Source organism: Hippoglossus hippoglossus, chromosome 23 (assembly GCF_009819705.1).
Source record: "Hippoglossus hippoglossus isolate fHipHip1 chromosome 23, fHipHip1.pri, whole genome shotgun sequence".
Lineage (NCBI taxonomy): Eukaryota > Metazoa > Chordata > Actinopteri > Pleuronectiformes > Pleuronectidae > Hippoglossus > Hippoglossus hippoglossus.
This window is the reverse complement of record NC_047173.1, coordinates 5,958,740-5,985,847: the sequence shown is the minus strand read 5'-3', so window position 1 is coordinate 5,985,847 and position 27,108 is coordinate 5,958,740. Positions and strand designations below refer to the sequence as shown.

The 27,108-nt window shown below is 41.3% G+C and overlaps 5 protein-coding genes across 14 annotated transcripts in view; 2 read left to right on the top strand and 3 right to left on the bottom strand.

The window, feature by feature from the left end:
• Positions 1 to 1,573, top strand: part of lrmp (lymphoid-restricted membrane protein) — a 31,850-nt gene extending 30,277 nt beyond the window's left edge. For all 8 annotated transcript variants that reach the window (XM_034578897.1, XM_034578895.1, XM_034578896.1 and 5 more), the window contains 2 exons: positions 163 to 317; positions 504 to 1,573. In XM_034578897.1, the coding sequence (XP_034434788.1) occupies positions 163 to 317; positions 504 to 646 (298 nt within the window). In that variant the 3' untranslated portion in view covers positions 647 to 1,573. The remainder of the gene's footprint in view (positions 1 to 162; positions 318 to 503) is intronic.
• Positions 1,574 to 1,839: 266 nt separating this feature from the next.
• Positions 1,840 to 7,666, bottom strand: cfap94 (cilia and flagella associated protein 94). The gene is made up of 16 exons (XM_034578908.1): positions 7,495 to 7,666; positions 6,921 to 6,993; positions 6,517 to 6,605; positions 6,190 to 6,294; positions 5,836 to 5,973; positions 5,155 to 5,289; positions 4,891 to 4,994; positions 4,629 to 4,787; positions 4,377 to 4,536; positions 4,205 to 4,295; positions 3,848 to 4,017; positions 3,593 to 3,752; positions 3,293 to 3,507; positions 3,057 to 3,212; positions 2,640 to 2,753; positions 1,840 to 2,219 (listed from the first exon to the last, which is right to left on the bottom strand). Exons 1-16 carry the CDS (start codon positions 7,654 to 7,656, stop codon positions 1,944 to 1,946), a joined length of 2,307 nt encoding a protein of 768 aa, XP_034434799.1. The 5' UTR covers positions 7,657 to 7,666; the 3' UTR covers positions 1,840 to 1,943.
• Positions 7,576 to 9,243, top strand: lyrm5a (LYR motif containing 5a). Of its 2 annotated transcripts, XR_004613166.1 has the most exons (4): positions 7,576 to 7,694; positions 7,869 to 7,945; positions 8,392 to 8,924; positions 8,959 to 9,243. XR_004613166.1 is itself a non-coding variant. In XM_034578916.1 (3 exons), exons 2-3 carry the CDS (start codon positions 7,901 to 7,903, stop codon positions 8,602 to 8,604), a joined length of 258 nt encoding a protein of 85 aa, XP_034434807.1. In that variant the 5' UTR covers positions 7,576 to 7,694; positions 7,869 to 7,900; the 3' UTR covers positions 8,605 to 8,926. The 2 variants fall into 2 exon arrangements, 1 of the variants encoding a protein (XP_034434807.1); XM_034578916.1 differs by lacking the exon at positions 8,959 to 9,243 and having other exon boundaries at positions 8,392 to 8,926.
• A 488-nt stretch (positions 9,244 to 9,731) lies between these two features.
• LOC117757620 (sodium-coupled monocarboxylate transporter 1-like) lies at positions 9,732 to 17,123 on the bottom strand. Its single transcript, XM_034578912.1, has 17 exons — positions 16,715 to 17,123; positions 16,023 to 16,142; positions 15,539 to 15,604; positions 15,362 to 15,413; positions 15,167 to 15,234; positions 14,599 to 14,637; positions 14,257 to 14,372; positions 13,937 to 14,077; positions 13,554 to 13,683; positions 13,216 to 13,304; positions 12,972 to 13,081; positions 12,769 to 12,836; positions 12,500 to 12,586; positions 11,463 to 11,680; positions 10,374 to 10,474; positions 10,200 to 10,288; positions 9,732 to 10,111 (listed from the first exon to the last, which is right to left on the bottom strand). The coding sequence occupies exons 1-17, from the start codon at positions 16,943 to 16,945 to the stop codon at positions 9,992 to 9,994; spliced, it is 1,845 nt and encodes a 614-aa protein (XP_034434803.1). The 5' UTR covers positions 16,946 to 17,123; the 3' UTR covers positions 9,732 to 9,991.
• An 807-nt stretch (positions 17,124 to 17,930) lies between these two features.
• Positions 17,931 to 25,381, bottom strand: slc5a8 (solute carrier family 5 member 8). 2 transcript variants are annotated; one of them, XM_034578909.1, is made up of 17 exons: positions 24,868 to 25,381; positions 24,103 to 24,222; positions 23,562 to 23,627; positions 23,393 to 23,444; positions 22,913 to 22,980; positions 22,735 to 22,773; positions 22,390 to 22,505; positions 21,189 to 21,329; positions 20,857 to 20,986; positions 19,958 to 20,046; positions 19,715 to 19,824; positions 19,571 to 19,638; positions 19,353 to 19,439; positions 18,986 to 19,200; positions 18,585 to 18,694; positions 18,214 to 18,302; positions 17,931 to 18,125 (listed from the first exon to the last, which is right to left on the bottom strand). In XM_034578909.1, the coding sequence occupies exons 1-17, from the start codon at positions 25,099 to 25,101 to the stop codon at positions 18,006 to 18,008; spliced, it is 1,854 nt and encodes a 617-aa protein (XP_034434800.1). In that variant the 5' UTR covers positions 25,102 to 25,381; the 3' UTR covers positions 17,931 to 18,005. The 2 variants fall into 2 exon arrangements, with proteins under 2 accessions (XP_034434800.1, XP_034434802.1); XM_034578911.1 differs by having other exon boundaries at positions 18,585 to 18,688; positions 24,868 to 25,379.
• Between the last annotated feature and the right edge of the window lie 1,727 nt (positions 25,382 to 27,108).

The following is a 27,108-nucleotide window of genomic DNA, read 5'->3' as shown; positions in this document are numbered from 1 at the left end:
TTCCTTGCTTAAGTTACCATGACTGACTCCCTGTGAGTCATTTTTGGTAACTCATTCACTCTCTTGCTTCATCTGATACCATTTCTTTCCATCAATCTCTCGTGGCTCGTTGTCTGTCCATCCTGCGGCGACATCTAATTCTCTTTCCCTGCGCTCTTCCAGTCCGAGCCCTCCCTCCAGCCCAACGTCAACAGACCCAGGAGTGACCCAGTCCCTGTCCCACAGCCTGACCTCCTCCCGGGAAGCCGCGGCAGCAGCTGTAGCCAGAGGTGGCAGGGGGCTCTGGCTTTGGTTGGCCTTATTGCTGGTTCTGGCAGGTATATACTCAATTTGTTAGTCGTAGTTGTTTTTAATCTTATCTTTGATGTGGGTAACTCCAACCTTTCCAACACAGCTATACAGTAATACATACAGCTTGCATGTGTATTGTTGAAAACAAACAGAGATCATTGCATAGATGTTTTCTTAAGTCAACATCGCCTCTGCTTCGCCCCCCCCTGCAGGTCTCCTGGCACTGCTGGCCAGTCTGGTGATGCAGCCAGCGGTAGACGCTGCCCCCGTGGGGACCGGAGACTCCTGGATGACCATCCAGCAGCTGCTGTGGCCCTACACAGGGCTCCGGCACAACGGGCAGCCCCCCGTCTAGCCCCCGAGACCCGGGGTGGATGGTGCTATATCGCCCATTAGCCTCCAGCAGAGATTTGTCTGGGCACTGGTGGGTGGTGATGAAGAAAGGACAGTGCGCCACTCCTGAGCGGAGGCCTCCTGGATGTTTATCGGTGCCTGGCGATTTCTAAAACGAGACTCTTTTTATTTTGACTGCACTGGCTAGCCCTCAGGGGAAAGTTAACCCTGTGGAGGATTTTATACGTCACATCACGTTTGCTAAACTAGTTAGTCTGTGTGTGTGAATGCGTGTGTCGGTGTTTTAAGAGAGGGAGCAGATACACGCGGTGTCTTGAACCGCGAGCTGCTTAATATCTTAAACACATCATGATGCAGTTTTACTATGAGTGCTGCTGGCAACTGTGGACCCAACACTTAAATCCAATCAGGCTTGATCCGTCATTAGAGCTGATGCAACACTGACCAATCACGTCACAGCTTAATCAGAACCTTAGCACTGATGCATTAAGTCACAGAAAGGGCCACAGTGCAGTTTTCCATTGACAAACATCATGGACGATGGCTCAGATTGTGCCAGTTAGGGTTTTTTTAAGCACATTTGATGCACTTGACAACACATAAGACTGCCAGCCTTTTTAAATTAAGAAATATTTCATTCCTTTCATTTGTTTTCTTTCAAGTCTACAGACACTGGTAATAAAACTTTTAAGTGTTTTTTAAGTGTTTTTGAAATCTATATTTATGAGTTTGTTAGTTCTGAGTGGGGAAATGTGAATATGTTTTATTTTTGTTAAGTTATGATTCTGCATTGTCTTTAACACCAAAGGTTTTTTTTCTCTACGTTCTTGCTGTGGTGGTCACCGTTTTCAACTTCGTACACTTTTGTATGTTCCAAAGAAGATGCGTGAAACTTTGCACAAATAAAGTAGCCAATTCTACAACTGCTTTTCTTTGAGGAGTTTGCATGTTTGTCCCTGTGTGTGTGTGTGTGTGTGTGTGTGTGTGTGTGTGTGTGTGTGTGTGTGTGTGTGTGTGTGTGTGTGTGTGTGTGTGTGTGTGTGGGGGGGGGGGGGGGGGTTTCTCCGGATACCCCAGCTTCCTCCCGCTGTCCAAACACATGCAGATTGGGATTAGGTTAATTGGAAACTGACTTTAGGTGGGAATGTGAAAGTGAATGTTTATCTCTGTATGTTGGCCCTGTGACCCTCAGAGGATAAGCAGTATAGATAATGGATGGATGGAGTTATACAATAGAAGGCATGAATTCAGGTGTGTAACAATTTATGTAATCATTTAAACAAGTTAATCTCACATGTTTAAGAATACATCAGGGGTCTGGTGGCACGCAGCAGGCTCTGCACCGTATCCACGAACAGGTAACTGGACTCTCTGGTCCTGGCAATGCCGTCGGTGCTCATGTCGTCCTGGAGCATGTGGATGAAGGTGGAGTGAAAGTCCCGGCTGGGGTCGTGGTTTGAAGAGAAAGTTTTGCTCCGCTCTTTGATTTCCAGCTTCTGACTCCTCTGAGCGCCCACTAGGTAGAGACACCATGAGTCCATGGGCTGAGTGGCGGGGCCGCGGTGCTCGCGTGCCTGGCAGAGAAGAAGGAAAGGGAAGAAACGGAGAAAAGAGCAGGAATTGAAAGAATGGCTGTTTGGTGTCATCATTTCAGGTCTATCCACTTAACCATGGACAAGAACCTCAGTGTATTCTAGTGAGAAATGTGACCTTTTTCCTCTGTGTGGCACTTCCTCATTCTGAAGAGATTATATATCTTTTCCCTACTTAACTTGTATGTGTGTAAATGTCAAATCTGTTTGTGTTGAGGGCACCCTGGTGGCGTTGCAGTCCGTGTCTCTGAATTAACAGCACCTAATTATTCGTCTGTGTTTGGAACGGACCTGAGCATGTGACTCCATGCGTAAAGGGGGAATCAGGCATTCCACAGGGAGAGGAAAACTGGGCTAAAATGTGAAACTAAATGAGCTGTATCCGTGTGTGAGCAGGAATACCTGCATGACCAGATGCGCGGCTCCACATTTGGCGTTCCACTTGCTCCGTGAGAAGGCGCAGGCAGAAGCGAAGAAGGCCATCTGTTCGTAGGCAGCATGTTCTGTGAGTGGGTCCTGAAGAGGAGAGAGAGTTTTATCAGTTGGTCAGCCCACCACTTTGGTTGATACAGCTACTTTGATAGTGACATTCATGGTCCCCAGAGGATGGATTCTACTTTCTTTAGTGATCCCCTCACTGTGCATCTAGCGCCTCCACCAGGTTAACACTTTTAGTGACACAGCTCAACAGTCGGATGGACTGCCATGCCATTTTGTACAGATTCTCACATCCCACTCACAATGAATTATATGTGCTTTGGCAATCTATAGGCTCTCGCTCAGGTTCTTTTATTCTGCCAACAGGAAGAAGATGCAAACCTTTCCAAAGCTGCTGACGTATTTGTCAGTGTGTTCATTCACGAAGATGTTGATCCCCGCGTTGAGCATGGCTCTCTGCAGGTCGGGGCTGCTCATCCACTTTCCTTGGAGGTGAGAGAGGCCTTTGACCTCGGACTTCAAAATACACTGGTCCCCCTGTCATGTAAAGGAACAGAACATGTTGAAATCCATTAGAAGAAATGTTTCTGTGCGTACAGAGCTCTCCTGCCTCCTACCTGGATCGTGATGCTTATTTCGATGAGTGGTCCGTTGACAGTGAAAGTAGCTGCATCTTGTCCCAGTGGACTGAGTTCCCAGCTCAGGAAGGGGAGGTTGGCGTAGGTTTCCTGCATCAGCACAAAAGCTTGGAAGGAGTCCATCTTGAAGGAGATCTTCGCCTCTTCCTCCTCGTAAGACACATCAGAGATACCGTCCATCCTCCACTGCTTATCTGGGTGGGAGAACGACTTTCAAATGTATTTCAAACACCTGATGGGTTATGAGGATTGCACAGTGTGTGCTCCTGTCTGTCTTACCCGCAGCATCCCAGCGGGCCACTTGCGGAGTTTCCAAGAATACAATGCGGTCGGGCAACTTCACAGACATTCCGACAGGGGGGCAGGTCAGGGCCTCGTTGTCATCCAAGTTGAACGTCTCTGTGGGGTACGGAAACACCTGCAGCCCCGTGTGCAGCTTCTGTGGAGGATGTGGAATGAGAGAAATGGAAACCTGGGGCTCCACAGCAGGGTCTGATGAAAACAAACACTGAAACTCTTTTCTATTCTATTCACCTGTCTAATTTCCCAGCCATTGACACGATGGGCTTGTGGTGGGAGGCGGAACACATCATAGTAGAAGACCCCACCCAGAGGTGTGTACTCCATCAAGTCCACCGCCTGGACAGGTTCGCTGCTGTCCATCATCGTGAGCAGCTCTGAGGGAGAGCTAAATTCTCCCTCAACTAAGAGAACGAAAACAGGATCATGCCAAAAATTCGAATTTCAGTGTAAACAACCATCATCAGCATTAAAAGACGTTGGTATCTTAGATGTTGTTAAACCGTGTTAGTCTTTGCATCGTCAAACCTGTCCATCAGTTTGAAATCTTGTGTTTACATGTGAGGCGCAGTGTTAGACTGGGCTTCTTACCACAGAGCGCCTCCATCTGTGTCTGTATCTGACTCCCACTGCCTTCTGCTGACTCGCGACTGCTTTTGCTCGACTCAGGACTGTCTTCACTCTGAGAGATACATGCACAATGCGAATGAAAACATCACATTGAATGTAGAAAAACATCCCTTTCATTCTTCTTTTGTTTTACCTTACTCCCTTCTAACTCTTGGATGGACTGCACCTCCTCGTCTGCTGTTTGCTGTTGTGTCTCATTGTCATCCTTCACCTCCTCCTCGTCTTTTGTCTCCTCCTGCTCAGGTAGATCAGTGTCTGCTGGGGCCTCGTCAACCACTACTAGAGATCCGGGGCTAAACAGAGAAAGAAAAGAAACAGAGTTTAATTATTTTTATTACAGTAAAAGAAACCCTTTGTAATAATAGAATTGGCAGTGATGTCAGACCTGTGGCTTGGTGTGTGAATTTTGCGGTGAGCCATCCAGGCAAGAGAGGACAGGTGGTCGTAGTGTGTGTGGAGAATCCGTACAGCGATGTCGCTCATAGTCAACTGTTTGGGAAGCTCAAAGCCGAGGCCGACCTCTTCAAAGTTTAATCCTTTAAACCTGCGTGAGCCAGTTTGACATGGAGTGAAAAATACTGGATATTTCAGCTGGAAACCTTAATCATACGTTATCAATATATTTGTCGCATTTTCTGCCTATATACCTTTGATTTCTCTTGAGGTTGGCCCACACACACAGCGTAGTGTTGTCGCCTTTCACCACAGTCTGCATGTTGCCTGTTTCAGTGTCCGTGTTCTCATTGGCCCTCTGTAACCAAGGAGACAAACAGGGTTCGCAATATTGCTTCGTATCAGGCAAACCATACACATAACAGTAAACCCCTGATGTTTATGAACCACTTCCTTACACTGTAGTTACAAAGTGCTCCACAGTGTGGGAGAACCTGTGCGTTTTATAGTTCTCCTACCTTGAAGATCTCCTCAGTGCTGAGGTGAAGTTTGGAGTGGATTAGCTCCTGCAGACTGATTACGGCCTCCTGGTACTTCTGGGCCTCTTTTGGATCTGTAGCGTCTCTGAGCAGAACTTCCAGCTCCTCGAGCAGCTGTGAGGGACAAAATGTATTTGCTCTCAGATTTTGTAACCATAGAATTAGAAATATTTAATTTCTAGCACTTGGCTTCACTCCATATTCATATTGTAAACCATACCTGCCCATATACCTGCCCATATACATAAGGAGATACAATATCTCCTTATATATAATGCACGAATACAGTTCACATCTTTGTGCAATCATCCTTTCACTGCATTTACAGAAGTCAATTTCCATAATATTAACCTCTGTAGTGAAGGTCTATATTATGTACATATTCTCTGTAGTTTTACTCAAATTTATCTTATTGACTATTTTATACTATTTTATATTTTCAAGTATTCTTTTGTCATTCTGACTATTTACTGCTGTAAAAAGTATATTCCGTGGCATGTGATCAATAATGTTTGTCTTGTGTTATTGGCATTGCTGCACGATATCTGCTTATTTTCACTACAAGGTACAATGTGTCCATAAATGTCAACCTTTCTATTTCTGAGAATTGTCCAATAAAGTTATTGCACGACAAATACCGATTAAATATAAAATACAAACCTGTAGAGCGACGTTACATTGCTTGAGCACGGGCGTGATGTTGACCTCTGGGTCCTCTCTCCATAAGCTTAAATAGGTGTTGACATCCTGCTGCACTTCTGGGTCAGGGGCGCCATCACAACACATGTACCGCTCCCACTGGTCACAAAGAAATACACTGCATGTTATCAGCCTGAGGAAATCTGTTGATATTTTTGTTCTTTTTGTATCCACATGCTTGTCTTTGTGAGAGTATGGATCAAAATAAGAATTGTATTGTAATCATTGCTGCTTTGTTTGCAATACATAAAAAATACATGCGTCAGATGAGTCTCCCTCCCACTAAATAACTCACACACAGACAGAAACACACACCTTGGCTTTCTCTGCAGCATCAGCTCTCCATTTAGTTACTGCAGAATGATTCTGCTCCAGTAGATGGTGCAATTCATTCAGCTCCAACTCTCTGTACTCTCTGTCCTGTAAACGAAAGACATCCTTGAACACCAGAACAGAAAGTTTGTCCACTCCTGACAACAGCGAACATCTCCTGTGTGTTTCCTTGAGGATTTGTGTATTGTGTAGATTATGTACAGGGGTTGTATTTGTCTTTCAAACATAATTTGCCCTCAGAAGGGAAAAGAATCAGATAATCCACACTCGGCAGTTTGATGTAAATCACAGTAGCTGAACATGACTGACTCTTAATTCTAGCCTTTCCAGCTCCTGGTCCTTTTTCTCTCGTTCCAACCTTTCCTGTTCCTCTCTCTCTGCCTCTAGCTGGGCTTCCTCTGTAAAGCAGAAGCACATCGGGTGGTGACTCAACACATATCCTAAACTTTATTAATCATAATAATAAAATTACTGTAAGAAAGTGCTTCGTAAGGAAGAAGCAATTATAAAACTATGGAACATGAGCAGAGAAGATAGAACAATAAAATAGACACAATTGTTTTATTATTATTATTAATGATGATAATAATAATAATATAGAGCAATTTTTAATGCAGAGTAAAAAGTGCTTCCCAACAGAAAACAACAGAGATGGTTAAAATAACTTTGCCCCAGTTAGAATTCATAGAGACAGGTCTCTGACAGATGTTTACCTTCTTCTTGCAGCCTCTTCTCCTCCTCCTTCTGCTTTTTCGTCTTCTTTCCCCCCTTGGACTGTTTTGGGGCCTTTTTACGTGCCATTTTGAATGAGTGTTAAACAGGGACAGCTCACTGTTATTTGTTGGAAATAGGTAAATAACTACCTAACCCTTCAAATTAAAGGCACTTCCTGCTAACTGACCTGGTAGCTAACTGTTTATAATAAGAATAATTTATCTTTAGCCTTATATTCTATTCTTGTAGCTATTATCTCTAATCAGCATTCAACCCTGGAGTTTAAACAAACCCAAGTTGTAAAACGAGGTTTACCTCCTTTTGGCACTAGGTGGTGCTATCACCATCACTACATACAGACTGATAGATCTGTTCAGGTCAAAAACAATCTGGTTTCTCTTCAGATCGTATAAACCATTCACCGTTGCAACATTCGAAGACATCAAAGGAATCTATGACCACTGATACGGTGACATTCAAGTAAACTAACTACAAGGAATTCTTTGCTTAATGAATCCTTTGAAGTGATATGATCAGGTTTAATTTGTTGTTAATAAACGCTGAAAAACTCACCATCCCGAAGCCGAAACTGTCCGGGTAACCATAGAAACATGGACTCATGCGCATGCGCGGTGTGGTGTTTTTATTTGCGACACAACGAAACGACTTACGACGGAGCTGTCCACCGCCTGCACAGAAAGGAAGGACACAGAGGAAGAGGAGACGTGTCTCCATTGAAGTCGCAGTGGAACCAGCCTGCAAACACAACACGTGTAAATATGATCACATTCTTGTCTATGGTCGTGTGTAGAGTTGGTGAGGAATGTGGTAAACGCCCACCGACAAGCTAACTGGCTAGCTAAGCTAAGCTTATTGTGTTGACTGTCTTTGTCCACTCACGTCCGCTGCTGTTCTAATCTAATATCTGTATCTCCCTCTTGTTTCAGGAGAGTGAGACCCCCCCCCCCCCATCTCTGACATGGCCAACCCTCTGAGGGGTGAGGTTTTTAAGCTGTACAAAAGTGTAAGTGAGTCAGCCAGTGACCCAAACACTCGTGGGTTGTTACAGGCTCAACCAGCTAAGAATAGAAATACAATAACTAGTGATTGTCTTGCTTCAAGTTCACAAAAATATAGAAGGGCAGGAGTATGTAAAATAGAACGTAAAAATATGTACAGTATGTGTAAAGAAGCGAAAATAAGAATGTTAAAATACTATATGTACAAAAAATATATGTAAGTGTATATATACAACAGAAGATAAATTATTATAAATTAAGATGTAATGTGCTGACGAGGTGAAATAAGACTTAACAGCCCTAACACCCGAGGGAGGAATTGTAAATTCTGATGGCCACAGGCCATCAGACTTTACAATCCCTTACTGTGCTGCATTTTGGATGAATACTGTATATTCTGTGTATATTGTTGATGATGTGTAACCATGAGTTTGTCGTCCCCCCTTTAAAGCTGCTGTACCTTGGCCGAGAGTACCCCAAGGGAGCTGCGTATTTCAGGGAGCGCCTGAAGTCCGCCTTCATGAAGAACAAAGACGTGACAGATCCCGAGCAGATCAAGAAACTGGTGGCCCGGGGCGATTTTGTCATCAAGGAACTTGAGGCACTTTATTTCCTCAGGAAATACCGAACCATAAAGAAGAGGTATTATGAACCAGAAAAATAATTACACACAACTACAGCTTCGTATTGTATTTCTGAAATGAAATGCAGGCTCCGGGAACAGATAACAAACTCGCAACAGTTACCCTCATGTGCAAATAAACTATACTTGCCTCATAAGGGAAAAGTAGGAAATAAGGGAAAAGTGCCAGCCGGTTATGATAATGAAGCTGTTACAGAACAGGCTTTGTGTCTCTATATACAAATTGCACCTTAATGCCGATATTTTAAAACTCAAATATTGTGTTTATAATGATGTCACGGTTTGTTTTTGCCCACTGTCAGATTTTTTTTTAAGTCTACGTTAACTCAACATTTCAACAGGTCAAACATTTCAACAGGTCAAACATTTCAACAGGTCAAACATTTCATTATCTATCTTAACATCCCGTTTGTATAATGGTTATTGTTAATACGTTACACACAGACATCCACCTGGTCTGTAAGAAACTGTTGAAGCCAAGGTGTTAAATGTATATTGTACTTGAGTGTATATATATGTAAATACATGGTCAAATTTCTTGAAGAATGTACATGACTATGTATCTAGGTACTATTTTTCAGAAATGTACAGATGTTTGAAAAATAGTGACGGCCTGTGTCTTGCTGAATGTTAATAAATTGCAGCAGTTTTCTTCAATAATTTAACTCAGTTTCGTTCCTTGTATGAATATATAGCAGAGGGACAGGGAGACGGGCAGAGCTGTCAGAGTGTGGCCCTTTAGTAAGAGACTCCCTGGAGCTCCTCTGGCCCAATGTTCACCCAGGCATTGTGGTCTCCATCAGTAAGAGAGCAAACACCACATACTCCACTGGAGCCAGCCTCCGGGGGGGCCCCTGAACATTTGGGTGGAAGTCAAACCAAAACTTAACATAAACCTTTTTTTTACAAAATTGACTGTATATCCATCAGCACTGACAATGAACTTGGAAACTGAACTCTCCCACAGAACAGAATATGTGTGTTTGTACATGTTTGCATCCTTGTTTTAGCTCAGACGGGTTCCTGAAGTGAACAAGACAAGAGCAGACACTATTGTGATGGTCACGTGTCTTTAAACACGCACATCAATGATCTAGAATGTGACACGATGTTAAGACACTTCAGGGGAAAAGAAAACACATTTCTATAGTGCAATATCAGAGCTGTAATTTCTGTTCAATATGTTATTGTATATTTGTACATACACGCTTAAATGCCATGAATATGACGATATTGAAAACAGAAACACTACACATGTACATTTTGGGTTGTTATAAATAACAGAGACAATATTGCTGTAGTTTACATAGAGTATGTTGATGACATTTGTTGTATTAGGCTAGAACATGACTATAATTCATCTGAAGCATTAAGAACATGTGCAGATGCAAAGATAATTTGATGTCTTTCATGAGATAATAGTACTTTTCTTTAAGTCCATCTCAGTGTCATTGAAAGCAGGATTTGTGTTGCCAGTTTTCTCCTCTCCGTTCTTCGTCAGGTCCAGATTTCCTGTTTTTCTCGTCACCTAAAAAGGGAAGAGCACAAACAAGCAGTCAGCAGCTGTTGTGACTCTAAAGGTTTTTTCGATATTGTTTTCCTGATGCAGCACTTACTCTGTCTCTGAAAAACCTGAATATGTAATAGAGCGTTGTGTCTTCTTTCATTATCATCAGCCTTGATTCCACCCTCTGCTTCCGGCCTCCTGAAATGTGCATTGTGAACACAAGAGGGTGATCACAACAAAACCCATTTAACTTAATCGGTGCCAACAGGATACATTTGCTTACCAGTTAAGAGGCTGATGAACATTCCCACAGTGAACGCTGTTACAGATCCAATGAGAGAGAAGTAAAGGTAGGAAGGAGGGAGCCAGTTTTCTGCCGACAGTCTAGTGATGGGAGAAAACAGCAGTGAATTATTGCTCATACATTCATAAGTATTTTGAACAGTTTCAGCCCCAAGGAGAGATTCACTAGATAATAACAGGGATTTATTCGGGATTAGGTTAGTAATGGAATACTTTCAACAGCTTCAGGCAACAGGTAACAAATATAGCTTTGAGATTAAGATTTTTGTTAAATAAGAGTTTCTCAAGCTCTTATGGTGCATTTTGGTTCTTATCAAGTTGTCTTCTGACTGTTTTTACATTCCACTAATGGATCTCTGAATAGATTACATAATAATTGTGCTATTCTAATTTTAAAAAATTGTTTATTGTTGCTATGTTGAACATGATGTGTCCTCTTGTTAACATTTAAGTGGTAAGCTGCACTATACTGAAAGCTTACGCGTATGGGATTAGTTTTGCAGTCATTTGGGTTATAGTGGTAAGTGGATGAAAAGTTAAGAGTCCGTCAAAGTGATTATTGTGTATCCTTGTGGGGAATTTGAGCTTTACCACATGTCATGGCAATCAATCCAATAGTTGTTGAGATATTTCACTTCAAGTATCAGCCTCATGGTGGCACTGGGGGAAAAGTTAAGCGATCCACGAAGCCATTAAGATTTATCCTCTAGGGACCTTGAATGTCTGTTCAAAGTGTTTTTCCGAAAGTTTTAGTAGATGTTCAGATATCTCAAAGGTTAAGTGAAAAATGTTACGTTTCCGTGGCGCTACAGGCAAAGTGAGTTTAGTATTCTTCTTCTGGGGAGCATGAATATCTGTGCCAGAGAGTCAAGCTTATAGATTTTTTGACTTGTGACATCATTATCCATTAACTACAAACTGGTTGACCTCAAATTAGTATTCCTCTATGAACATTATCCTTATTTGTTGTGGGGAAACCAGTAGACCAGTTCATTACATCTGGTTTCACACATTGCTGCTCTCTTGCTATATAATTCCACCATTCAGTCACAGCTGGTTACATTCTTACATATCATCAGTGTTGTTCCCTGGGGCCGTAGTGACGGTGCTTGGCCCTGCTGGCAGAATAGTGGAGGTCCAGTTGGAGCTGTCGTCAGTGGTGAAGTTACAACCCTCCGTGGTCAGTGGCAGAGGTCGGGTCATGTAAGGAGGAGAGGGGAATATCAGGGCCCCGATGCACACACCCACGGCCACGAACAACCCAGTCATCAGACCTGACAGACCTCCCTATAGGAAAAACAGGATATCAAATTAGGAGACCCCCCTGGGTGATCAAATGCATATAAGACATTAATTGTCATACATCCATGCGGGATTTATAAAGATGATGGCGAGTGAGCAACAGCTAAAATGTACTTTAAAGTACCAAATCTTTAATTGTTATAGCTTCCTAGGTGCTAAGATGTGATTCTTATATGTCATTGTTCACTTCAATCCCAAAATGAGCAGCAGACGACAGTAGAAGTAAAGTAAGAGAAAAAGAACATTATTCATGTGATTAATGTATTTATTTAATACTAACATAAGTTAACATAATCATGCTGGAAAATGCCAATGTTACAATGTAGTGGAGAAATTAACTAAGTGTGGTTGAAAACTATTTAGTAGTTGAAAAGTAAGTTTCTGCAGATCTGTCTAAAGACTTTTATGACCTGAACTGTTTGTGACCTGAAACCTATATAACCTGTCTAAATACTTTTATGGCCTGAAACCTTTATGACCTTTTTATCACTTATTTACTCTCCAAAGAACTGAATGTCTGCTCTATCTCCAAAGGAAATATATGTAAATCAGTTCCCTGTGTTTAGATTCCTCTCTCAACCTGCGCCTACAGAACCAGTCTGAACTGGCTCTGAGAGACAGCCTTAGTTCTCCTATATAAGGTCCCTGCATTTGACTGTCCTGCATCTTCACTCTGAGATCCCTGTGACTCTCTGTGTTGATCCTTTCTGCAGAAAGCCCCTATTAAAATACACAAAGACAAATTTGGTGTTCCAGCCTCTTGTATTTCCAGATTTCCATCACAACAATTAAAAAAGTACTTACTTTGGAATTGGCAAATGGGCAGAAGATACCCAATATGAACAGGCCAAGTAAGGGACCTCCGAGGACACCAGTGATGGTGGCAGTTGCCTGTTTCAAGAAACACACATCGACAGCTCTCCCTCAAAAACACAATATGGTGATGGTGACCCCAGCACCCGACCCACAGTGATAAGTAATTGTTTAGCAGCTGTTGTTTATTGCAATAATTCATTACATAATTCCTGATGTCCAGCGAGTGTGAGGTTTGTGCGTTAACAGATACACTCTACCTGCATAATCCTTCCCATGAGTGAGGCCAGTCCAGCCATGGCGATGCACAAAACTCCATAGAATACACCTGGGGACCACATTGTGTCAATCGATCCTCCACAATTAAATTACAAGAGTTAAAGCATAAGACGCAAACCAGGGCTCAACGGACAAATGGTTCAGCTGACATTCAGCATATTGTAAACAAGGACAGTCCACTTACTCATTCCTTTGGACAGCCAGGTCAGATGTTTCTCAGACATGTTCGTGCACGGCTTGATCAGGTCCTCTATTGTCACTGTAGCCAGCGCGTTGATGCTGGAAGACACTGTGCTGGGGTTGGCATGAGAACAGAATCAGAATAAGGCAGGAACCATTACACTTATACAGATTTTTAATGACTAGTGTCACAGAACATGTTTGAGTGGGATTTAAGAGGTAGACTATATATAATGATGCGTATAAACCTTAAAGAGCCACTATATACTGCTGCGAAAAATAGTCCTGGCAGACCAGGAAAAGCTGTGAAGATGTCCACCACCAAATATGCCATCAGCTGTAGAGAAGGGACGACAAAAGTAAATAGACGTGATAAGGAATTCGTGGAAGCCTCTAGTTGCCACTCTACTGCTTCCAGAGCTGCAATCAGACATGCTAGGGGGGTGCGTAGGCCGAACTTTTCCTGGCAGCCTCCATGTGAACTCTCCAGTTCTGTGTGTGCAAATCTGTGTTTGTGTGTGTGTGAGCGTGCGTGTGCGTGTGCGTGTGTGTGTGTGTGTGTGTGTGTGTGTGTGTGTGTGTGTACCTGATCAGGATTAGAGACCAGTCCAGCGCTCCATGGGTCACAGTTCTTATAGAATGAGTAGAGGCACATTCCTGCCAACACTGAGCACGTCAGGAAGAAACACAAACCTATCAGGTTGATGTACAGAGCTCTGGGAAAAGAAAGAACAGCACAGCCATGGGGTGGAATTCATGAAGAAAACATAGAAAGCACAGCAAGCAACATAAAGATCAACTATGTGGTGCACTGTATGCTGATGATGGTTGTATTCATCAAAAAAGTTATCTTTTTTATATTACATAAGATAAACAGGGACCTTGAAGATTGAGTTTTGAATCACCTTTAATGGGGAGTAACAGTGTTATTCTATATGAATCCAGTGTCCTCTGTAAAGTGTGACTCACACTCTGGCATGAGTGATGCTCTTGCAGGAGATGTATCTCTGAACCTGGGATTGGTTTATCCCATTGACTGCGATCCAGGCAGCCCCCCCTCCAAAAGTGATGGTCCAAAAAGTGTGTCTCCTCAGTGGGTTTAAGTCAAAGCTGGTGAGACACAGTGAGAGGGTGATTTCCAATTCACTAAAAACCTGAAGATAAGTGAAGTGTCACAAAATGTGGGACTTGCTAGTCCCCAAAAAGCATTGATTTCTCAAAGTTCTAATGAAAGCTTTGAGTCAAATTGCTCTCCTTCTATTAACAATCAAATAGTTGTTCATACTCACTCCCAAATGTTGATCCTCCCTCCTTGTTGTGAATCTGAAATGATTGTGGCGACTCCTCCTTTTAAGATCATACACTTGATAATAACAGACAGATAACCTGCTATCATTATTACAACCTAGAAGAGAAAAAAATATATTTTTGTTCGTTGAACAAATCTAATCTGGTTTTGGACCTAATTTGTGATCTAATTATACCAATTTGATTTGAGATTTATTTGTAATTTGGCTTAAATTTGGCTGACTTGTAATGATGTTTTCAGTACTGCATTTCTTTTTTCTCTTTCTCTGTAAAAAACATTTGTGTACAGAGCGTCCAGGAATCGACCCTTTCTGGAAGCTTACCTGAAATACATCAGTCCACACCACCGCCTTCAGTCCACCCTGTTACAACGTAGACCACAAAAAGATGTTGTCTGATATCCATAATAATTGTTAAGCACATCAACCAATCAGGAGAGCTCTCTGTCTGAGATATTTGGGCTTACAGCTGAGAATATGGAGATGGGGAATAGACTTTGACCAATATATTGGAAAATGACAGCTCTTTTGTTGCAAAACCAGTGTCAGTGTTCCATACTGGTCTATGAATCCCATTGGAATATAATATTTGGCTCAAAAATATTTGCTATCGCCAGCTTTTGTGTGTAACTATTAATATATTATTTAAGGCAGGTATTCATATTTATGTGTTTGTGATTGGCAATTGTTACATTTAGATTTGTTTTTTCGGTATGTTATTTTTCCAATTTGCTTTTGCTTTTAATGTCTAATACATAAATAGGCCAGTATTGGTCAAACCCTGAAAGAAAGATGAGACTTTTTCTTAATCATTAAAACACTTTAAATGAGCAATGGGGTGATTTGATTTAAGAAGAACTAATTTAAGCGGTTTATTTATTTATTTACCAACCAATGTGCAGTAAAAAGTACAGACAACGCCAGTTGAAATAATTCCACCCCACAGATCCAACTGAGTGACTGGAGAGAGACAGAGAAGGCAGTTGCATGACAAAACAGTCAGTCACACAAAACCGAGCGACTTCAAGTTACGTGTACATGTTTTTTTTGGGGGGGGGCGGGGGGGGGGGATTGTGATCCCACATACCTTGGCTTAAAGCTAATGCTGGGCCATAAATGATTATTCCTGTGTAGAGGATCTGTGACAGAGAGAGAAAGAGGGAGATAATACCGACATTATTAAGAAGCTTCGGATGAAAAAATGAGGTGTCACCGTTAGAGGTTCAACCCCGGTGATGAGGTGTCGACTTGTCGTCTTACTCACGGTCAGAACCATGAATACCGCGGTTCCCAGCAGCCGGGTTGCTCTGTTGAAACGCAGCTCGAGATACTGGGGCAGGGACGTGACACAGGGAGACATGCACTGCTGTTATTAAAAGTTTATTTATGTACCAGTTCATTTCAGACAGGCATATTGTGTCAAATCTGGAGTCTTGAATCAATCTCGTTGAGAATTATGACATTTCATTGTCTTGAAACGGTTGAACTCATTTCTAATTGGTAAATACTTTATTTCTGCTTGTGTTTGACTGGAAAATCGCCAACGCACAGGAACAACTCCTGACTTTTTACTGTCACTCTTACTAACGCACATCTGCTTACATTAACCAACAGCTGCTTTGTATTGAAACAGTTAGACAACATCAATATATTTTTGTCAAATATATTAATATTTGACAAAGGTCACTATTACTCAGTAAGTACACAAAATATTGTTTTCCATCAAATGCACGACAAAGCGCACTCACCTCATAAGTACTGGTGATAGACAGTCTGTAGAAGACTGGGAGAAAGACCTCAGATGTGACCACAATGGACAGTGTATATGAGAGAGATAATAATGCAAAAATGGCTCCAAAGGTGTAAACCTACAAACCAGAGATATTATGCGTTAGTCAAGTTTACCATCAAAGTAGTAAAACACAAAGTCAGCAAAACAAAGAGGAATAAAGAACAATCACATGCAAATGCAATTAAATTATAGCGGCAGTCACAGCCACTTTTATAAGATGATAAACTGGATAAACTTCAGAGTGATGATTGATAATAATCTTATGATTCAAAGATGAAAAGCTTAAATACAACATTTGACACATTTCACCTTTAAAAACTGAAACCTGTTGTTCCTGTTCAGTGAGCAGTGGCTTGTGGGATATTAAATGGAGATAAATATTTGCATTGGAAAAACTACAGAAGAAACGTCTCAAGAAATATCCATGATTTTGGTATACGAATACAAATACAAATCTTTCCAGAAACAGAAACTTATCCTTGAGTTTCCTGTAGATTTCTGGTGGGTTACCTCATACCTGAGAGAAATTAACTTAACCTTAAAAGGACTCAAAGTTTAAAATTTAAAAAGTCTTTGCTTCAGAAGATGTTTCCTACTTCAGTGTCTTTTCATTTTGCAAGAACAAAAATGTATCTACTGCCAACTTACCTCAACTGGGTTGGCCAGCAGTGTGCTGGATGACATGAAGCTGGCCGTCAGAGACATGGAGACGGGCAGGGCTGTCATTCTGCGGCCCCCGGTTAAGAAGTCCCTGGAGTTTTGGCCCCTGCCGACCCAGGCGTAGTAGATCCCGATAGCAGCAGACACCACCAGCAGAAGAGCAAACACCACATAGTCTGCTGCCGCCAGGGAGCCGGCTGCCACAGAGTCCCCAGACATTTTGCTGGAGGTCAGAGCAGAAACTAGAAATGTTACTGTACAGAATATTATTCAGACTGTTCAGTTCAGCACCTTTGAAATCAGACAGTCCAAGAGGATTAAATGGAAATCCTCCCATGTCACAGGTTAGCCCAGGTTATACCACACACATACACACACACACACACACACACACACACACACACACACACACACACACACACACACACACACACACACACACACACACACACACACACACACACACACACACTTAAGGTAATAATTAACTGCAGATATAACATTGACTTGTTAGGATTTAATAACTCTTTAAATTCTCAATCCAAAACAACTTGTACTGAACATACTGTCCTGACTCACACGGACCACAGCTCCAATACTAATCTTTTCATACTGTCTGTTCTTCTCTGTCTCTGCCAAGTATCTGGAGCTGCGTTTCAACAGAGCAACCCGTCTGCTGGGAACTGGGCTCTTCATTGTGCAGACGGTGAGTGAGAAACCAGTCAACACATAATCACAGGCCTCTGACCTTTAGTGAGTCAAACCACAAATCTGCCACCTGAGGGTCATTTGTGTTGGAATTATGTTTCTTACTTTGTCACAGATTCTCTACACTGGAATCGTCATTTATGCTCCAGCACTTGCCTTGAATCACGGTATGTGTGTATTATAAAAAAGACCTAAAATCTATCTGTTATGTTAAGTTATTTTGGGCAGTGAGGGCTGGTTATGTCATCAGCTAATCACAGGGCTAACGATATACTGTGTAAATAAACAGACATTCGAATATACAGTACTTCCAACCTGACCATCAGACCTTTGGACTGTCTGCAAAAGCTATCACAAACATGACTTCAGGACTTCATTTATTTATTTATGTTTGGGCCCTTTACACAGCAAAGTGCCCAGAGATAAATGTTGTATTGTATGATGTATTATAATTGTATTGTAACAAATCACAGAGTCACACACCTTTTTGAAATCCTTCATTGAAATTTCTTTAATTAGAAAAACAAGAATTGATGTAATCAAGAATAATATCGCAAATAAAATGTTCATCTCATGTGGGAGTGCAGCTTTTGGTGTGGTCCAGCTCAACATCACAGAAAGCAGGGTTTGTGTTGCCAATTTTTTTGTCGCAATCCGTTGTGAGGTCGAGTCGTCCTGTTCGTCTCATGAGCTGAAGAGGGAAGAGCACAAAGCAGAAGTCAACCTGCAGCTCTGAGAGTCGAGAGCTTTTGATGTTGGTTCACTGCTGCAGTACTTACTCTGTCTTTGAAACACCTGATCAGGTGATAAAGAGTTGTGTCCTCTTTCATTAATAGAAGTCTTGCTTCCACCTTCTGACCCCAGCCTCCTGAAATGCACATTAACAACACATCAACACAATGTCAAAGGTAAATACAGTGTTACTCACATTACATTAGTGCCCTTTACTTATTTCTCATTATTCAGTTTAATCAAGTCATGTAATTTGACAAATGTACTTGTTTTGCATATATCTGACGTAAAACTTAAAAAATGAAGTAAATACAAGTTTTAGGTGAAATTAACAATTATAAATAAAGTAAACATAACTTAAGACTAACTCAGTTTTCCTACATTTTTTGAGATATGATTTTACGAAAATGTTTTTTACCTGTGAACAGACTGACTATCAGCCCCACGCTAATTGCTACTATGGTTCCAATAGGGCTGAAGTACATGTAGGACAGAGAGTACCAGTTATCTGCCAGCACAGGCCTGGGGGTGGTGGGAGAAAAAAGTACATGTTGAGATAATAGTGTGCAAGGAGCATAATCTTGGGGATGAAGACAAAAATGTGATGAAACTTTTTTTTAAATTTCTTGTCCAAGATAGATTTACATAAACAAGACAAGCTGATTCAGGAATGCATATTAGGGATATTTGTAATAAGGTAAAATATAATAAATATCAGGTCCAAGAAAAAGGCAAAAGCTGATTTCCAATGTCTTTCTACTTGGACACATTTGTTTATATCTTCCTTAAACTACAACTACAGCTTGTTAGACACTTCACCTGCTGTCGAGGTTGTGTGCTGGGGCAGTGGTGGAGTTTGGTTGCGTTGGCAGAGCTGTGGAGGTCCAGTTCAGGCTGCCTGTGGTGGTGAAGTTACAGCCCTCGGTGGTCAGTGGCAGCGGTCGGGTCAAGTCAGGAGGGGGAGGGTATATCTGAGCTCCGATGCCCACCCACAGGGACATGACCAACCCAGCCACAAGACCTGACAAAGCTCCCTGGAAGAGATTTGAATCACTGAAAATTTGATTTATGATACAGAGAGGTTTCAGACGGTTGGTAAGCAGGCAAATGCTTTGGGAAGTAATTCAATGCTACAAGGGTAAATTATTAATAACTTCATCTATCCCAGTATGAATCGATCGCTTACTTTGGAATTGGCAAATGGACAGAGGATACCCAGTGTGAACAGGCCAAGTAAAGGACCTCCAATGATCCCAAATATACTGACGGCTGCCTGTATGAAGAGGCACATATCATTTAAGTTGCAGGGCTGATTCCTAAACCAAAGGGAGAACTGTTTGTATTGAATATTTACTGTACATGCATCCGTCCATATGTGTGTGTATGAGAATAGTTCCACTCTACCTGTAACACCCCTCCCATCAGTGAAGCCAGTCCAGCCATTCCAATGCATAAAGCCCCGTATACGAGACCTGCAAACATGAGAGGTTTCAATACTTAAGGACCACTCAACTCATTCAGCTGAAATATTTTGGACGATCCACTCACTCAGTCCCTTCGAGGTGCGGGCCAAGTGTTTCTCAGACATGTTAGTGTACGGTTTGATCAGGTCCTCCACTGTCACTGCAGCCAGTGCATTGATGCTGGAAGACACTGTGCTGGGAGTGATGTCAAAAATCACATGCCATTTAGTTGATATATACACACGTACAAAAATAAAATGTTCCGTCTTGGTAGTCCCATTTCATAGCACTGAACTAAATTCACTTGAATGTGAAGTGCTGTATTAACCTTAAAGATCCACTATATGCTGCTGCAACAAATAGTCCAGGAAGGCCAGGATAGTCTCCCAAGATGTCCATCACCAAATATGGCATCAGCTGCAGAGGAGACAGCGGATCACACACCATCAGGAGGAATCTCACAATACATCTATCTATACAATAGATATCATCTATTAATCTATTACTATCTATTAATCATAAACCTGATGTTGAATGGTTAAGGCGTACTGTATATACCACATGGGCATTTCCCTTAGAGCAGTGAGTCCTTGGTTCAACTCCCAGCTGGACCTTGTACAGCATGACCTTACCGACTCTTTCTTTATTATCCCAGTCGTATAAAGGCATTAAATGCCTATCAAAATACATAAAAGGAAATAAACTTTGATGTAGTTATCTGTGAAAAAAACAATCTCGGTTGTTAGCTGGACTATCTGCTCCTCGGAGGGTCCAATTTACCAAGATGTGACGCTGTTAACAATGTACGTTGTATTTATGGGTTTACAGCGTATAAAGACACCTTGAAACCTCTTTATTGTCTGTATAAAAACAAAGAGGATCAGGCTGGATTGCCATATAAATGATGTGTGCACGTTAATCATAAAAACATCTGTAATGGTTGAGCAGTTTTGGGTTAGGCGCTTGTGAGAGGTGAACACAATAAATTATACTATTTAGAGCGGATTGTAAAATTATGTTATTTGTTTTATAAGTAATGATGTCAGCAATTTGGCAACGCTTGTACCAACATTTCCGCCTACTTTCTGAGTTGTCATCATGATTTGAGGTGGCATTCACATTAATTTGGGAGCTAATTTGTCCGATATACATAAACGCACAATATGTTTTTGTAAGCCGCTGATCGTAGGAAGTGTCTCTGCTTTACCTCTCTCCATCATACTGTACCTGATCAGTAGCAGAAACCAGACCAGCTGACCATGGGTCACAGCTCTTATAGACGGAGTAGAGGCACATCCCTGCAAACACTGAGCAGAGCAAGATGGACAACAGGCCTAACAGGTTGATGTACAGAGATCTAGATATGAGAGGAAATGCATATAGTGAAACACTTGAACAAAAACAAAGGAAAATAGTTTTCTGTTTTATGATAAAGGGGCTTATACCCCAGCTAATTTAAGTGGGTTGCAGCAGCACTTCACGTTACAGGGCTATTTTCATTTAAAAGCACAGATAATATATGTTCCCTATCATCATATAACCAGAACAACAATACTCACACTCTGGCATGAGTGATGCTCTTACAGGAGATGTATCTCTGAACCTGGGCCTGGTTGATCCCATAGATACTGACCCACACAAACGTCCCGCCAATCGTTATGGTCCAAAAAGTGTGTCTTTTCAGAGGGTTCGTGTCAAAGCTGGCGGGATAGAGAAAGAGGACGCTTTATATTTAAGTGAAAACTTGAAGTTATACATTTTTTAGTTGTTTGCCAGAAACTGTTCATCAGTTCTTGGATCCTGTGATGGACACCACCCAAAGAAATATATGCCTTCAAAGAACCTAATGAAACAGCCTGGCCTTACATGACCAGGATATATTGTCCTCGGATGAAGTGGTAGGTTCAAGGACCGAAGAGTTGTGCTGTGTCATTTCATTTCAAAGCTCAACTGACAAATACTGTACCAGGACAACTTAGTAGCATATTCTAAAACTTGTTTTTTTCCCGAGTTTATATCCTTATTGGTTAAAACATTGATGCACCTCTCCATTTTTAGACACTGTCTTTTCTCATGAATGTTGATGAATGATTTGTTATTTTGTTGACATGCTCTGGGGACCATGCTTTTATTTTTTGGTCTTATAGTAAAGTATCTTTGAGTTTCTTGAAAAGCAGTAAACAAATCAAACTTGATTTGATTTCCATTTAGCATGACTTTTTAATCAGTGTAGTTTGAGTAACCAGGGATCAATGACCACCTGGACATAAACAATTAACAGGTTACATTATATTTGCAGACTGTACCAACCTGAAGATGATCACATGATTACTGCAATGAACAACTGATATGACAGTATATTGTATATTGCTTGGATGCATCTGGAGAGACATTTAATGACATTTAAATGGGACAGTCCTGTGACCTGAGTATAATATAAGTATATGGTGTAGAATCGCATAAGATCACGCCTCTGACAGTTTAGAATTAAAATGTTCAGTCGAGGGAGACAGACAACACAAAGGTTTTAAATGTTTTATTTGTTTGTTGTGGGGTCCAAATAAATAACACTGAATTAGAGTTTGCATTTAGTCTCATGAGGACCCTAGTGTAACATAACATTCATATATATAGTATAATACACCCATTAAAGTATGTTCTGATGACAGAAATGCTCCTGCACCTGCTCTGTTGAGTTTACTCTCATTCCACTGTGTAACAGAAGCTTAGAAAGCTAATAATTGGATTGATCGTACTCACTCCCAAAGATTGAGTCTCCCTCCGTGTTCTGAATCTGAAATGATGTTGAAGACTCCCCCTTGCAAAACCACAGACCTGATGATAACAGCCAGGAAGCCTGCGACCATGACGCCAAGCTGAAGGGGAACATTTACATATTGTCAGAGTTGCTTTTTGTCCCAGTAGTGATTCTAATGTCATTATACATGGATAGTATATTAGGTGTGATGCATGGAAAATGGCTAATATGTGCTGGGGTGTCCCTTGTGTTCAGTATTGTCTTTATATGAAACTTATCTGAATGTGTAGGACCAGTCTTACCACACCAACCACTAGGAATCTTATTATTTTCTTCCAGGAGCCTACCTGAAAGACATCAGTCCACACCACTGCCTTCAGACCACCCTGTGACAACATGAAGCACAAACAGGTGCTGCGTCGACAAACAATTCAGAAACTCAAACAATAAAAAATAAAAAAAAGTTTATTCCTTTTTGTTTATTGGCACAGCTGAAAACTCAGGTGGGCAGGTTGTGTTACATACCATCGTGCAGTAAAAGGTACACACCACCCCTGTGGAGATGACAGCGCCCCACAGATGCATCCCAGTTACTGCAGAGAGATGGGATAAGATAAGAATAGATAAGATAAGATAAGATAAGATAATCCTTTGATAGTCCATCTACAGGGACATTTTGTCGTTTTATGAGGACGGTAAATAAGAAAAATAAGAAAAAGTAATAAATAAGTAAACAAGCAATATAAAAAGTGGAAAATATAAAGAAGGTATAGAATGTAAACAGAATATATACAGTGTAACAGAAATGCCGTCAGTCTAGCCATTGAATTGCACAGATAGAAATAAGTATTGTACTTTTACATGAAGTTAAAGCTGAGAGAGTTTATAGAGCAGAAGGAGCATTTCAGACAGTGACCACTGGACCGAACAAAACCAAGCAGCTCTAAGTGCCCTCATGTGGGTATGTGACGTTGGCCTGACCAGTGTCGACTGAAACACACATACCGTGATTCAAGGCAAGTGCTGGAGCATAAATGACGATTCCAGTGTAGAGAATCTGTGACAAAGTAAGAAACACAATTCCAACACAAATGACCCTCAGGTAGCAGATTTGTGGTTTGACTCACTAAAGGTCAGAGGCCTGTGATTATGTGTTGACTGGTTTCTCACTCACCGTCTGCACAATGAAGAGCCCAGTTCCCAGCAGACGGGTTGCTCTGTTGAAACGCAGCTCCAGGTACTTGGCAGAGACAGAGAAGAACAGACAGTATGAAAAGATTAGTATCGGAGCTGTGGTCCGTGTGAGTCAGGACAGTATGTTCAGTTGTTTAAGTTGTTTTGGATTGAGAATTCAAAGAGTTATTAAATCCAGTCGATGGTTGCAAACTGTAAAACTTACTTCATTAAGAACACACACACAAGCACACATGCGCACACACGCTACTTCAAGCATGGCCATATCTACTTCAGACTACATTCCGACATGCTTTTAGGTATTTTGATGTCTCTTATAGCAGTTAGAGTGACACTATAGCAGTTAAATATCTGTTTCTCAGGTATTTTACAGGTGTATAAAACATTCTTCATGCCTGAGTGTAGAGTAGTAAAAAAAAAGATCAGAGCAGACCTCAATAATAAAATAAAATAAAACAATATAAAGGCTGTAAAATTACTTAGCACACTGACCAGAATATGATGAACCAAAGCTCACTCACCTCATACGTACTGGTGACAGCAAGCCGGTAGAAGACGGGAAGAAAGACCTCAGATGTGACTGCCATGGTCATAATATAGGAGAGACCATAAAATACAATGCTGGCTCCATAGCGGTACACCTAAGGACATGGGGTGCCATAAATTAACAATGTTTTCTATGGTTGTTGGCAGATATCCAAAGAAGACTGCAGGAAATCATTTATTGGTGTAAAACAATTGTAAGAGCATTTTAATTGTGGAGTCGCACGCAAACACCATAAAGCCACATTAAGTTCAGATGTATCCACCCACCTTCTGTAACTACTGGGGCAATGAAATTGCCCATTGTTTTTGTTCAGTGAGCATGTCCTGCGAGATTTTATACGAAGATCTATTCTGACATCAGGCTGATACAGCTCATTGTTGTCAGTCAGTTAAAAGCTACAGAAGAAAGAATATTATAATATATTTGGGGATTTTGTTATATTTACACGATTTACAATATGTTTTCCGTAATTTCTTTCAGTTATTTAGACATGTAGCCCTTCTACAAACCCACAGGTACAGTGAATAACCTTGCATATAGCTCATTAGTTTATGTCTCATTGTCGCTACCATCATGTCTCTGATTCACTTGGACACTACAGTGGGACAGTGATGTATCTCACCGCACTAAAAAGTTTTTCTCACATCAAATAAATGTGTCCTCCTCAAGCAGACACAAGATGACTTTTCGGGAGAGACAGAGTTTGCATTTGTCCCTTGGGAATCTGCTGTAACCTTACCTCGGCTGGATTTGACAGCACCGTGATGGCTGACATGAAGCTGGCAGTCAGGGACAGGGACACAGGCACGGCCGTCAGTCTGCGGCCCCCCATTAGGAAGTCCCCAGAGGTTCCCTGGTCCCTGTCCGCCCAGGCATAGTAGACCCCGACAGCAGCGGACAGCAGCAGCATGAGGGCAAAGACCACATAGTCTGCTACCACAAACGAGCTGGTTACCAGAGAGTCCCTGGACATTTTGGAAGAAGTCAGACACAACTTGAAATAAAATTGCTCAGAAAGTTATTCAAACTGTGCCATATGGTCTCCCCTCAGAAACAGAATGTCCTCTGTGGATTCCTGACACATCACCTTCCAACTCAATGCTGAACTGAAGCGTTTTGAGTGTGTGTGTGAGAGAGAGAGAGAGAGAGAGAGAGAGACAGAGAGAGAGCCGGAGCGAGAGCAATCCAGGTACATGTAATGTCAACAAGCCAAGAGATGGAATTTTTCACCAAACCACAGGACAAAAGCTATCATCAGGTCATCACACACACACACACACACACACACACACACACACACACACACACACACACACACACACACACACACACACACACACACACACAACTTTGTCAACTTAAAATGAGCAAATGCTTAGTAATAGCATTTAGAACTGCAGGGTCATTTTTCTTGCATTCAATTTCTTAATTATTAATTGCAGATCATATTTCATAAAAAGAAGACTTTCCTATTTTTACAAGGAATAAGTCTTTGTTAATACACAACATGTCTAGATGCATTATTTGATCAAATATGTTGTACTGTAATTATCATTACACCGTAAATCTAGAAAATAAAACAGAAGGTTTTCACCCATGGCCAATGAGCTCCTATGTAAATGCCTTCGTACATATACAGTGATATCAGCTCTCACTCAGTAAACTACTCTTTATGCATTTCTATTAACCTTTTCTATGCATGTATAAGTCCCCATCTTTCATGTGTACAGTTAAGTTCCCAAGTTGTAACCACACTTTATATTCACTTTCACACTAACCCAACATTTATTCAAATGGAGAAATTCTAGGTAATATGAGTAAAGATACAAATATAATAAGGTCTGGGAATCAGTGAAACTGGATAGTTCAGGATTTAGAATGAATAGATTTGGAACGGCTGCAGTCCAAGAGCCTATTACCAGACCTGGGTTGTGTTTTAGTCCTTGTGTGGTATTCACTTTTCAACTGATAAATGGTATTCGTGATGTCACATTGACCTGGGACATATTTGGCATTTTTCTGGACAGAAATAAAAACTAGGTGTGCTTTTATTAGTGATAAACAGAGTGTTCTTGTACATATATAACATGTGATGATTTGAGTTTTTTGGGTTTGGTAGATACTAATGTCAGTGATGATTTTTTGTCATTCAACCTGTGTTCCGGTGTTCTGGATATTTTGGCTTCATTTCTGTGTAGTGGTGGGAAGTTTTTATGTATTTTATGTATTTTATGTACAGTCTATGGGTAAACGCTGATTGAGCTTCTTCGCGGTTTCCACGTTACGGCAGGAAAAGCACAGGAGTGCTGAATGAGGGACGTGTTCCAGTTAGGCTGGTTTACCAAAGACACATCTGAATGGAATGCAGCCCTGAATGTTACTAGTTAGCACATGTTCATGTCCTGCTCTGACACAAGATGTCTGCAAAGAAACTGATGAAGTATTTATACTATACTATATATATTAGTCCCAATTTAACAGTGAATAATTGTCATTTTAATTAGGAGTTATTCGAATTTTAAGCTAAGATAGAAGCAGAGCTAGCCTATGCTAAACTAGCCTAAGCTGGGACAACACTTCCTTTTACAATGGTTTTATCTTGTCTATATTACAATGGGTGGTAAGTAGAATACTGAAAACATAACTTTATTTGGTTGTGTTTGTTTAATTCTACCTTATTTAAACAGGTTGTATATTCTTCTTGACCCCCGGTCCTCTTGAGCAGTTAAAGTGTTTCTCTCCACTTACATATAGATTTCATTTCCGTCATATTTACCAGTTTAAAATAAACCTAGCTGATTTATTTGTGTTATTGTTGCCTAATGGCCGTAAACAACTCCGTAATTGAATGTCGCCGAGCCTCTAACGAAGGCGGAAGTGACGGGGGGGATTACTCTCTCGCGCCGTCGCTTCGCTTCTTTCCTCCCACCACCACCACGCTGGGAGAGAAGAAAATTCTCCCACAATGCATTGTTCAAAC